General features: G+C 40.9%; 1 protein-coding gene across 7 annotated transcripts in view; it reads left to right on the forward strand.

The window, feature by feature from the left end:
- c2cd5 (C2 calcium dependent domain containing 5) overlaps positions 1–12,539 on the forward strand; it is a 104,037-nt gene that overhangs the window by 74,209 nt on the left and 17,289 nt on the right. For all 7 annotated transcript variants that reach the window (XM_041202206.1, XM_041202200.1, XM_041202202.1 and 4 more), the window contains 5 exons: positions 3,020–3,083; positions 3,337–3,398; positions 6,713–6,814; positions 11,081–11,170; positions 11,273–11,360. In XM_041202206.1, coding sequence (XP_041058140.1) covers positions 3,020–3,083; positions 3,337–3,398; positions 6,713–6,814; positions 11,081–11,170; positions 11,273–11,360 — 406 coding nt within the window. The remainder of the gene's footprint in view (positions 1–3,019; positions 3,084–3,336; positions 3,399–6,712; positions 6,815–11,080; positions 11,171–11,272; positions 11,361–12,539) is intronic.

The raw sequence follows: 12,539 nt of genomic DNA on the forward strand, positions 1-12,539 counted from the left end.
TTAGGGTTACATTGCAGATTCCTTCCCTTTCCATGGCAATGTGAATCACATGAGCCATGTATCCATGTAGAAAGGCTAATTAGCTAGCATCTAGACCCCACAACTCCATTCTATCTTTGAATTAAATAGATTAAATATTAAAGAATTAGCATTTACAAAACCTGAGATTCCTAACACCTCCCTACAAGATTTGGAGACTAAGAGTCTACCCACAGTCAGCACAGATGTTCTTGTCATTGCCCATTGTTATTCCTAATCTCTACACATACTGATTCTATTTCCTGATCATCTGAGCCTAAGATTCTTTCTTACTATGTCCTCATGTCATCCTTTACAATCAGGGCTACCCCTCCTCCTTTTTGATTCTGCCTGCCTTTTTGAAATGTTGTATGCCCTGGAATATTTATTTCCTGATTTTGGCCACCTTGTTACTGTATCTCCATAATGGTGATTAGATTTAAATCAGTTACCTTTATTTGTGCAGCTAATTCATCTATCTTATCATGAATGCTTTGTGCATTCAGGTAGAGTCTTGATATTTTTATTACTGTTCTTTGTAAGGACTTTATTCACTGAGACACTATTACCATCAAACTCTTTGTCCCTTCATGTCCCACTCTGCATGTCTTTATCCTATTCTTCTCATTCTTGGGATGTGGACATCATTGGCAAGGCCATCATTTGGTGCCCATCCCTAATTGCCCTTGACAGCAGTTGTGAGTCAGCCACATTGCTGTGAGCCTGGAGTCACTTGTAGGCCAGACCAGGTACGGACAGTATATTTCCTTCCCTGAAGGACATTAGTGAACCAGAAGGGTTTTTCTGACGATAATTACAATGATAATTTCATGGTTACCGTCACTAAGACCAGCTTTCAATTCCAGATTTTATTAATTAAATTTAAATTACATCAGCTGCTGTAGTGGGATTTGAACCCGTGTCCCCAGAGCATTAGCCTAGACTTCTAGATTACTACCAATGACATTAACACTAAACCACCATCTCCCCATTTGCTACACTGCTCTGTTGACTCAATCTTTCCCTTCAGATTTTTAAATCTCCCTTCACCTGACTTGTCCACCTCTCTCTTTTGATTTAAAACTTTTTTCATAGCCCTAGTTATATAATTCGCAAGGGCACTTGATTCCAGCCTGGCTTAAGTGGAGCATATACCAACGAACAGCTCTCCTTTTCATCAGCACTGACACCCATTTCACATGAATCAAAATCCCTTCTTCCTACACCTCATTCAGCCATGTGTTTAATTCTCTAATCTGCTTGACTCTGTGCCAATTGGCTGGTAACTCAGGTAACAATCCAGAGATTATTACCTTTGAAGTCTGTGTTTTAATTTGGACCCGAACTCTTTATGTGCTCTTATCAGAACATGACTCCTGGTTCTTCCGTGAGCAAAGTATTTGGATCCTCTCCTTTCCAATCTAATTTTATCTTCAGTCACAAGGTGATGGCTTTAACCTTGGCATTAGGCAGGAATCACACCCTTCAGAACTCCCGGTCATGGCTGCAGAGAACAGAAAGAATATATCCCCCTGGCTTTACTGTCCCCTATCACTACCACATTCCTTTTTGTTTCCCTTATTTGAATTGCTTCCTGGACCATGGTACCATGGTCAGTTTGCTCATCCACCCAGTAGTCCTTGCTTTCATCCACACATATAGCAAGTACCTCATAAATCGTTCCCTCCCTCATGAATCCCAATTGTCTACAGCTCAGATTCCAGTTCAACAATTCTGAGCCGAAATTGCTTGACTTGCAGATACTAACTGCAGGTATGGTTGTATGCGATCGTTATGTTCTCCGCAAGCTCTCTCATGTTATAGTGACGGTGTGCCACCTGCCCTGCAATGCCTGTCTAAACTTATTTATTTATTTGATTATAGTTGCTAATTTAGTAAAGTGATAGCAAGTTACAGTCTATTGCTGAAAAGCGAGGCACGTTGCCAAAGTTTTTTGTCTTGAGCTCAAAAACTTTGGCAACATGCCTCACTTTTTAGCGATATTCAATTTCTGCACTACCAAGTGACTAAGTTATAGTCTTCTAGTTTGGAAACAAAAGGAAAGCACTCACTAGCTACTGAAGATAAAACAAAAGAATAAAAATCAGCAACAAATTCCCAACTTTAACAGTCTGTTTATGTAGTGCTCTGAAGGAGGAAAGAGTGGTAGAGAGGCCGAGAGGTTTAGGGGGGCAATTCCAGGGCTAAGTGCCATGGCAGCTGAAGGCACGATCCAGAGGTGAAATTATTAAAATCGGGGATGTCATGAGGCCAGAATTAAAGGAGCATGAATATCTCAAATGGTTGTGGGGTTGGAGGAGGTTACAAAGGTAAGGAGGGGTGAAACCATTGAGGGATTTGAAAACAAGGATATGAATTTTAAAATCGAGGCATGGCTTGATCAGGAGTCAATATAGTTTAGTGAGCATGGTGCTAGGTGAACAGAACTTGGTACAAGTTAGGACACAGTAACAAAGATTTAGATAACTTCAAACTTAAGAAGGGTAGAATGTGGGGGCTAGCCAGGAGTGCATTGAATAGTCAAGTTTAGAGGTAACAAAAGCATGAAGGAGGGCTTCAGCAGCAGATAAGCTGAGGCGGGGTGGAGGATTCACAATGTTACAGAGGTGAAAGAAGGCATTCTTATTGTTGATGTGGATATGTAATCGAAAGCTCATCTTGGTGTCAGAAGTGTCGCCAAGAATGTGGACAGTCTGGTTCAATCTCAGACATTTGTAGGCAGAGCAAGGGAGTCTGGGGTCGAGAGTGGAGTTTTAGCGGGTCCAAAAAGAATGATTTTGGTCTTCCCAATAATTAATTGGAGAAAATTTTGGCTCGCCCAATAACTAGATGTAGGACAGGCAGTCTCATAATTTAGAGATAGTTGGAGGGGTTGAAAATGTGGTGTTGGTATTCCACTGGCCCAGATTAGGTTTTTAATAATGCTGCTATATTCCACTGAACCAGGTCAAGGCCACAATAACATTGCTCTGTATTTCAGATTGATGATGCTGATGCTGTTGAAGATATTCACTCATTGTTGACTGATGCTCCCACACCAGCAGGTAAGCCCACAGGAAGATACTAATGTAACAGATTATGTAACATATTTTAAAACAAAAACTTCTCTTTATTGTTTTCTAATTTCTTTGCAATTTCATTTCCTAATATTTTTTATACAACATGGACAGATCAGCTGAGTGTCCCAGTTATATGCATGGAAATTATCTGTCTCTGCTGAGCTGGGCTCTCTGTTAATTAGATTTTGTACTTGGCGTTCCTGACTCATGGTTTATGTAATTTATTTGATGTTGACAGGCTTTTACAGTTGTAATACAGAGGTTATGCCAGGCATCAACAATTGGACGTCTGATTTACAGGTAAGCTTGTGTAGCGTTTGTAAAACAAAGTCAACATAGAAACATAGAAAATAGGAGCAGGAGTAGGTCATTTGGCCCTTTGAGCCTGCTGCACCATTCAATTGTGATCATGGCTGATCCTCTATCTCAACGCCACACTCCCGTTCTACCCCGATATCCCTTGACGCCTTTAGAGTCTAGAAATCTATTTCCTTCTTAAATATATTCAATGACTCGGCATGCAGAGCCTTCTGTGGTAGATAATTCCACAGGTCCACCACCCTCCGAGTGAAGAAGTTTCTCCTCATCTCAGTCTCAGGATACGGGGTAGGCCATTTAGGACTAGGACCCCTTGTTCAAGACGCACCCCCTGTCCCAGCCAGAGGAAACATCATCCCTGCATCCAGTCTATCGAGCCCTGTCAGAATTTCATACGTTTCAATGAAATCCCCCCTCATTCTTCTAAACTCTAGTGAATACAGGCCTAGTCAACTCAATCTCTTCTCGTACAACAAACTTGCCACCCCAGGAATGAGTCTGGTGAACCTTTGTTGCACTCCCTCTCTGACAAGTATATCCTTTTATTAGGTAAGTAGATCAAAACTGCATACACTAGTCCAGGTATGGTCTCACCAAGGCCCTGTACAGCTGCAGTAAGACATCCTTGCTCCTGGACTTGGGTCCTCTCGCAATGAAGTCCAATGTGCTATTTGCCTCCTTAACTGCTTGCTGCACACTTGCTTACAGTGATTGATGTACAAGGACACCCGGGTCCCTTTGTACATCAATGTTTCCAAATCTATCATCATTTAAATAATACTATCATTCTGTTTTTTCGACCAATGTGGATAACTTCATACTTATCCACATTATACTGCATCTGCCATGTATTTGCCCACTCACTCAACCTGTCTAAATCGCCTTGAAGCTCCTTAACATCCTCCTCACCACTCACATTCCTCCAGGTTTCATGTGGTCAGCAAACTTGGAAATATTGCATTTGGTTCCCTCATACAAATCATTGATATATATTGTGAATAGCTAGGGCCCAAGCACATTTGGTTTGCCCAGTCTATGTAGATTAAAGTCACCTAAAGTGGAATTGTGAAGTTAGGTTGTTTGCTGCCCATTGCAGTATGCTCATGATATGGGTGCCAGTGGCTTCCTTCAGGCACTGTCTGCAAAATGCAGAGATGTGCATGTTTTGATGAACTATTGCCGTTTTAATGTGATAGCTGATGATGAGTCTCGGACTGGCAATTTACATTTAGTCTCGGGAGATCCCACCCTGGTTTGCTGCTTGGCTTTGACCCAATTCATTTGTACGTGGAAGCAGAACGGTTGAACAAAAGAAAAGGCTAGATTACTTTCCGCAGAGAAGGCAGTTCTTTTTCAAGTGAGGCTCAACCTGCACTTGGAAATTCTGTATCTGCACCATGGTTCTTAATTTGGCCAAAGCTCCTGTTTTGCTGTGTGCAGTTCCCTTCTTGTGCCACATTCTCCATTTAGCTGATTGCATCTTTATTTGTACATGGAAACTGAGCTGTGTTCGGACTGACATTTTGACACAAAAAAATGGCAATTCTGATGGTGCTTACCTTAGGTCGGTTACATTAAATTATCATTTTTTTAAAAACTCTAGTGCACAGAGTAGGAGGGATATCTTGAATGTTAAAATTATTGGCATACGACATATTAAAATGCAAAGAGTGAGGCTTTAAGACACGAATGGTCTTTTTGTTTTAATTAAGCAAGTGCAGGTACAATAATGGGAATAGTCAGCTATTAATCCTTGAAGGGTTTATGTATAGACCATTGCATTTGAAGAATGCTTGGTTAGCAAACTATTTTGCATTCTCTTGGCGTGAGATAGTAGGGAGGTAAATAAAAGCCAACACAGAGTAACATATAGCTGGGAAAGAAATTTTTGACAGCAGTTTGTATGTTTTTATGCATTTGAGTGATGGGTAACCAGCTAAATCCAGCTAAGTGGTCTGTATACAGCATGCTGTGCGTGGATTTTTTAGAAGTTAATACTGCACCAGGATTTTTCATTTTAACAATGCATCAGTGATGATTTTACTCTGGCTGACTGCCTGATGACTGAGTTTAATCTGTTGTCTTGGGCTGGATTTTATGTGCCTCTGCCGGGCATGTTTTCGGAGGTAGGCATGTAAAATCGGGTGGGTGCCAGCCCACCCCTGAGCTCACCCCTGTAATACGGCATACTTAAATAAATAATCTAAGGCCAATTTAGTTTGTTAACAATCCAATTAGCTGGCAGCTCCAGCGGCCATGACTTCTTCCCCATTGAGGGGCAGAAGTCCCACTGGCAGGCTATTTAGCCGGCCTGCAATGTATTATGGCTGTGGGGTGGGCTGGTGTGGAGCGAGATGGCTCCATGCCGACTTTGCTTCTGAAGGGGGTGGTGAGCAGCCCACCCACCCCACCCCCACAATATGCTGCCCCATATCTTTATTTCCCTTCCTATTTAAGACTAGTCTCAGCTCTTTATAGTTCAAATACCCTCATCCCAGTTAAACAAACTGTGTAGGTTTCTCTAACACCACTTAACTGCTTGGGCTCACTTAGTTGCTTATATCCTGCTTGACTGTACATTCCTGAATAAGAAAAAATATATGCTTTTAAACCAATAAGTATGGCATTGCTGAACTTGGCATTGAAATATTTTGAAGTTGCAGTAAACTCATGGAACGTACAAGGCAGCATGCAAACAGAAATGTTGCGAATCCAGGATTGGTTCTCTTGTATTATGCCACTTGAAGTCATTTTCTTTTGATAACTAGATTATTGTTTGTTTGAAATAAACAATGCTGCGCATTTAAGCAATGAAAAGACACAAGCAGGCCATTTATCTGCACACGGTGCAGTGCTGGAACTGTTGAAATAAATCAGAATTTTATAGCCCCCCACTACCCCCACATGCAATGCTGACATTTTATGTTTTGCTTCATGTCTTTTTTTGTTTTGAAAGTGTGGCAGAAATAAGATCTATTTGTAGCTGCAATGCTAGTTTTGTAATTCCACCAGCACTTGTTAAATTCTTGTGTTTAAAAATAGACATTCAATATTGTATTTTTTCACAATTGATTCTTTCAAGTAGTCTGAAGGAATGAGTAGTCCATTTCAGGAGTGCATTTTCAAGCGGTGAAGTTTGAGGGTGCAGCACTTATGAACTCAATGATCATTCGAATGGGTTATTTACAAAATTACATGCCACAGCCTGAACAATTAACACTTATAATTATAACCCCAATTGAATGTGCCTGTTACCATGACTAACTTGTGCTTTCCCCTCTCCTTTTCCTTTTTAGATGTTCACTTCAGTGAGAGTGTTCCGGCTAAACAATGTCGCTAGTCTCACATCACATGGGCTTAATAAAGCTTTTAGTGATCTTTGTGAAAATCTACTGAAGGTAAGAAGCTGGAAATAATGTGGGGAAAACAACTGAACAACATTAATTACAACTTATTTCTGTGCAGCTTCTTAACATATTGAAACACTTTGGGGCATTTTTCACGAGATGTGAGGGCAAAACAAACACTGATAACTGTTTTCTTGCTATTTAGATCGTAGATACCCCTTGCTATCTCTGTAACCTTCTTTAGCTCTACAATTCTCTCTGAACTTTCCATTCCTCCCTCCCTTCTCCCCACTATTGGTGGCTCCTGTCTTCAGCCCAAGTTCCGAAATGCTCTTTCCAAGTCACTGCACCTCTCTCATGTTCTTATAAGACCTTCCTTAAAATTTACCTTTTTGTCCAAGCCTTTAATCTCTCCTGCTAAAATCCCTTCCTTTGGCCTCAAGGTCCCTATTTGTCAGCTTGTGCCCTCAGTGAAGTTCTATGGAATATTTATCTCCATTAAAGATGCTGTATAAATGCAAGGTCTTGCATTAATTTGCATTTCGAGTCGTTAAGGAAGTTGTTGCAGAATTTCTCTTCCAAATTGTAGTAACGTTGGGTCTTTTTTGTTTTAATTTAGAATTTTAAAAGCTCTGATATGCTGGAGGATGGATAAATAGTATTCAGTTCAGAAATCCTTTGTAACTAAACTATTAAAATTATGGATTTCTAAGTGCAGAAAGAAAATACAACACTTGGTCCATGTAATCTCCTGGATTGCTTTTGATTGCCCGAGTGATTTGGGAGCGGTGGGTTCTTTTTTAGTTCTTCCAAGGCATGTGGGCGTCGCTAGCAAGGCCAGCATTTGTTGCCCATCCCTAATTTCCTTTGAACTGAGTGGTTTGCTAGGCCATTACAGTGAGCAGTTAAGAGTCAACTACATTGATGTGGGTCTGGAGTTACAAAATACCGTGTCACAAAAGGACAAACTTAATGAAATTGAATATGTTTGCAAGAACTTTTCGAATATAAACATTCTTCATTTCCAAGTCGTCTTTCATTTGAACATATGAAATTGACCAGCTAGTCCATCAAGCCTGCCCCGCATCATGATGGCTGGAGCATCATGACTAAACAGCTTCCTCACTCCCCCACCATGTCACCATTCCCACAGCCATGTAATTTCAAGGAGGATTCAGAAAAAGACCGAAGGCCAATAAGGGAAAAACGTATTCTGGAAAATTTCCCTTTGGTCACACTGGGGGAGACAGTGCCTTTGTGGTAATGTCACTGGACTGGTAATTCAGAGGTCCAGGCTAATGTTCAGGGGACACAGATTCAAATCCTACCAAGGCAGCTGATTGAATTTAAATTCAATTAATAAAACCTGGAATTAAAAACTAGTCTCAAACTATCATTGATTGTTGCAAAAACCCACCTGGTTCACTAATGTCCTTTAGGGAAGGAAATCTGCCGCCCTTACCTAGAACTGGGAGCCAGGGGCGGTGAGTTAGTTGAAGAGTACCTGTGATGATGCGCATTGTTGAGTTGCACATAGATAATTTTGGTTTGAGCAGATTGGTACCATACTGAGGTGCAGTATTCTGCAGTTGACTACATAATGTCAAGAGCAGAAGTCCTTAGGGTCTTGACCTGCGATCTCCATGAGGTACCGGCCAGTTTAGTGAAGTTATTGCGGGTTTTAATTTTTGCTATGTGTATGTGAGGGTTCTATCAAGGGTAACATTTAGATAAACAGGCTGGTGATCATGCCATCCAGGGTGATGTTCAGTCCCCTCATAGCCCCAGCATTATGAGGGTGCAATGTGCTAGAGGCGGTTTTACTGGTGCTCAGCTGTAGACACCATGCCTTACACTAGTCAGCAATATCTTTTTTAGTGCGTCTTCCAGCTCTGGGAAAATCTGAGCCTGTATGCCACAGTGGATGTCCATCTGCATAGATGAACGTCCAGGCCCGAGTTGGGGGGTAGATTTTTGGAGTACAAGTTGAACAGGGTTAGGACTGACCCCTGGGGTAGCCCATTCCTCTATATAATAAAAGCAAAATACTGCGAATTCTGGAAATCTGAAATAAAAACAGAAAACGTTGGAAAAGCTCAGCAGGTCTGGCAGCATCTGTAGAGAAACAGAGTTAATGTTTCGAGTCTGTATGACTCTTCAGAGCCCGTTCGTCTGTTTCCTACAGGTGTTAGCCTTGTCACCCATATGCACCCTTAACCATCTGTCCCAGAGTAGTAATGACATCAGTAGCCCAGAGGGGCAAAGTCTTGTTATTTTGACGAATAGGCCAATGTGCCAGACTGTCTCATACTGCGGTGAGGTCAAGGAAAATTGCTCCATTTTGAGATTCCTTTGAAAGTTGTTTTTAGTTGAAGTGGTTAATGCGAAGCAAAGACAAAGATTGCTGGAAAAACTCAGCAGGTCTGACAGCATCTGTGGAGAAAAAGACAGAGTTAACATTTCGAGTCTGTATGACTTCTTCAGAACTAAAGAGAAGTAAAAATGTGGTGAAATATATACTGTTTGGGGGGGGATGGGGGATTTGGACAAACGAAGCTGGTTAGAGGGCCAGTGATAGGCGGAGGCAAAGGAGAAAGTGCAAAAGATGTCATAAACAAAAGGTCGAAGGGATGTTGATGGTGGTGATACTGGCTGAAGGAGATGCTAATGGCGATATTAAGAATAGAAAGTAGGATGAGCAAGTGACAGATATCCCTGGAGGGGATGGTGTGGGAGAAAAGATCAAAATAGACTAAAAGGTGAGGATAAGACAATGAATGGAAATAAATTTTAAAAATAATAATAAAAATAGGTGGGAAAAATGTATATATAAAAATTTAAAAATAAATATTTGAAAAAAGGGGATCAAAAAGGGGTGAGGATGGAGGAGAGAGTTCATGATCTGAAGTTGTTGAACTCAATGTTAAGTCCGGAAGGCTGTAAAGTACCTAATTGGAAAATGAGGTGCTGTTCCTCCAGTTTGCGTTGAGCTTCACTGGAACATTGCAGCAGGCCAAGGATGGACATGTGGGCATGAGAGCAGGTTGGTGTGTTGAAAGTGACAGGAAGGCCTGCGGGTCATGCGCCAATGACTTTAGATATACACCAGGATTTTTGCTGCCTTCCCTCGCAAATGACCCTTGTAAAGAATTGGGCCAACCAGGAACGGGCCCATAGGCTAAGGTATTTTAGGAACACACGGGGGTTGTTGCCATAACCAGCAGCAGTACCCAGCTTGATGGTTTGTAGTACTTCATCCAATTCCAGAGTGGTGGCAGCACAACTCCAATCCAGAATTGTGCTGCTTGTGGAAGGATCTCCACATGACCCGGATTTGATTCTTCACTCTCCTTCTAGCGATGCTTTTCCCTTGTGAAGGAGATGGCCTGCTACCTAATTGGCATTTGCAGAACTTGGCGTTAATGTTTGCTGAGCTGCTCCGAGGTGGCGTAGGACTCTCCGACATTTCCAACTTGAGCGAGTGAAGTCCAGTTTCTTTGTTGCCTCTTCTCATCTGGCACAGCGGATACAAATAAAATACTGCAGATGCTGGAAATCTGAAATAAAAACAGAAAATACTAGAAAAACTCAGCAGGTCTGGCAGCATCTGTGGAGAGAGAAACAGAGTTAACATTTTGAGTCTAATATGACTTCTTCAGATGGTTTGCCATGTCTGGGTCACTGGAGAACATATTGTTAGAGCAGCGAAAGGTATATACACAGGACAGTATCCCCTTGGAATGGTTCTGGTGGCTGCTTCATAGAAGGCTTTGTAGAAGCAAACTTACTCCAGCTCTGTGGGAATATTTTGGGCTAGTATCGTTATAACACTTTGTTCCAGTGCCTCGCTGTAATCCTCCCAATTTGCTGGTTTCAATGCTTCTTTGAGCTGGTGATGATGGTAGTTGGAGTCCAATGTAGATCAGAGATGGTCTGTGCTGGCTGGCTGTGTGTGAAGTTGGGCAGGTCTTGGCATAATGCAGGAAGTGGATTACTGTGTACTGAGCTGACTCAGCACAAATCAGGAGAGTAGTCACATTTTCACTTCGTAGAGTAGAAAGTTCCGGGCAATGCTGGGATTCTTCAAGTGCAGACTTGTTTATTTTGGTTTGCTGGGAGGATCATTGGCTTCGCCAGACTAGGCTGGGCATTAATGGGTGATGCAACAAGAATCCATTGCTACCCTGTGACAGGGTGAAATTATGGCACTATAAACAGTATAGTGATGCTTTACAGTTTTAGAAGTGCTTCATGTGAAAATTATGCCATAGCTTTTTTCTCTATCTGATGAAATAAGTGTTTTCCCTAATTTTCCAGACCCTGTATTTTAAACTACGATCCATGGTACCTTGCTGTCTTTGTCATGTGAATTTCAACGTTGCATTACCAGAGGATGAGTTAATCCAGGTACATTTGACACTATACTGCCATCATTTACAACAGTGTTTAATGATCCAACCTCCATAATATAGATTGTATCTATCACTCACATTTAGTTCAATTTTGTAGGTTGCAGTTACAGCTGTTGCAATAACATATGACAAGGACCAAGCCCAATACATCACTAAGGTTTGCACAGACAAGACCGTCCTGAAAGGTGAGGTATTTCATGGTCAAGAAATAATATTGGTACCTACATGATGGTTAAAAAAAAATCCAGATTCAATGCTAATGATTTCTCAACATGATCCAGAAACTTTTGACACCTGAATATTGGTGTTCAGTGTACCATAAAAGTTGCTTGGAAAGCGTATTCTTTAATTTAGTGTCATCACATCATGTAAAAGTTGGAAAATAGTAATTCACATGCATATGTTGACCTGTGAAGCCAAGGGTCTGTTTAAACTCTGGAAGAGATAATGAAGATCTCCTTCTAATTCTTAGGTTTATTAATTTTTGATTTTGTGGGTAAGTTTAGGAGCATACCTTAGAGTTTTAGCATTGAAGAACCTAGTTTAGAGAGATCTAGCCTGATCTTTGTACAACTGATAACATCAGTTTCCATTTCCAAGTCTTCTAGGTAGTTTTGCAAGTTAGTGTTATGAATTCTGATAACTTGCTTAGTTTACCCTATATTTATTTCCACAATTGCAGCAAACTGTATTTCAGAGGCTCAAATTTTCTGCTGTATGGTTTGTTGGTGAGCATTCACACAGGAAGAAAAACTCTGCCAGTAGTGTACTGTATAAAATTTATGGAATGTTTTGTTTGAGGTAGTGTAACATTTTACTTACATTTTAGTGTAGAGCATTTCATTTCATTGTGCTGTGATGTTGTGTTCTGAGCACAATGTAAAATGTATTGCTTACTACGGAATGGATTTATGTATTTATATAATGGAAGACAAGGGAATTTTCAAAGTATCCGCAAAGTATACAGTGGTGTCTCCCAGGATCCTTGTGAAGACCACTGCTCTTTTTGACTTGGACTTGGGCATACAAGGCATTATTTCAATGTTTGCAGATGACATGAAACTTGGAAATGTATTAAAAAAAAGAGAATAATGATAGACATCAGGAGAACATAGACAGACTAGCGAAATGGGTAGACACAAGGCAGATGCAGTTTAATACAGAGAACCATGAAATGATGCATTTTGGAAAGAGAGACAATAGAAGTCATATGGTCTAATTTTAATAGGAATATAAGATCAAAGAGACCTGGAGTTGTGCGTACACAAATCTTTGAACATAGCAGGATAAATTGAGAAAGCTGTTGGAAAAGCATAAGGGATCCTTGGCTTTATAAATAGAGGCATAAGGCACAAATGCAGCCA

The sequence above is a fragment of the Carcharodon carcharias genome, chromosome 13, assembly GCF_017639515.1.
Source record: "Carcharodon carcharias isolate sCarCar2 chromosome 13, sCarCar2.pri, whole genome shotgun sequence".
Taxonomy (NCBI): domain Eukaryota; kingdom Metazoa; phylum Chordata; class Chondrichthyes; order Lamniformes; family Lamnidae; genus Carcharodon; species Carcharodon carcharias.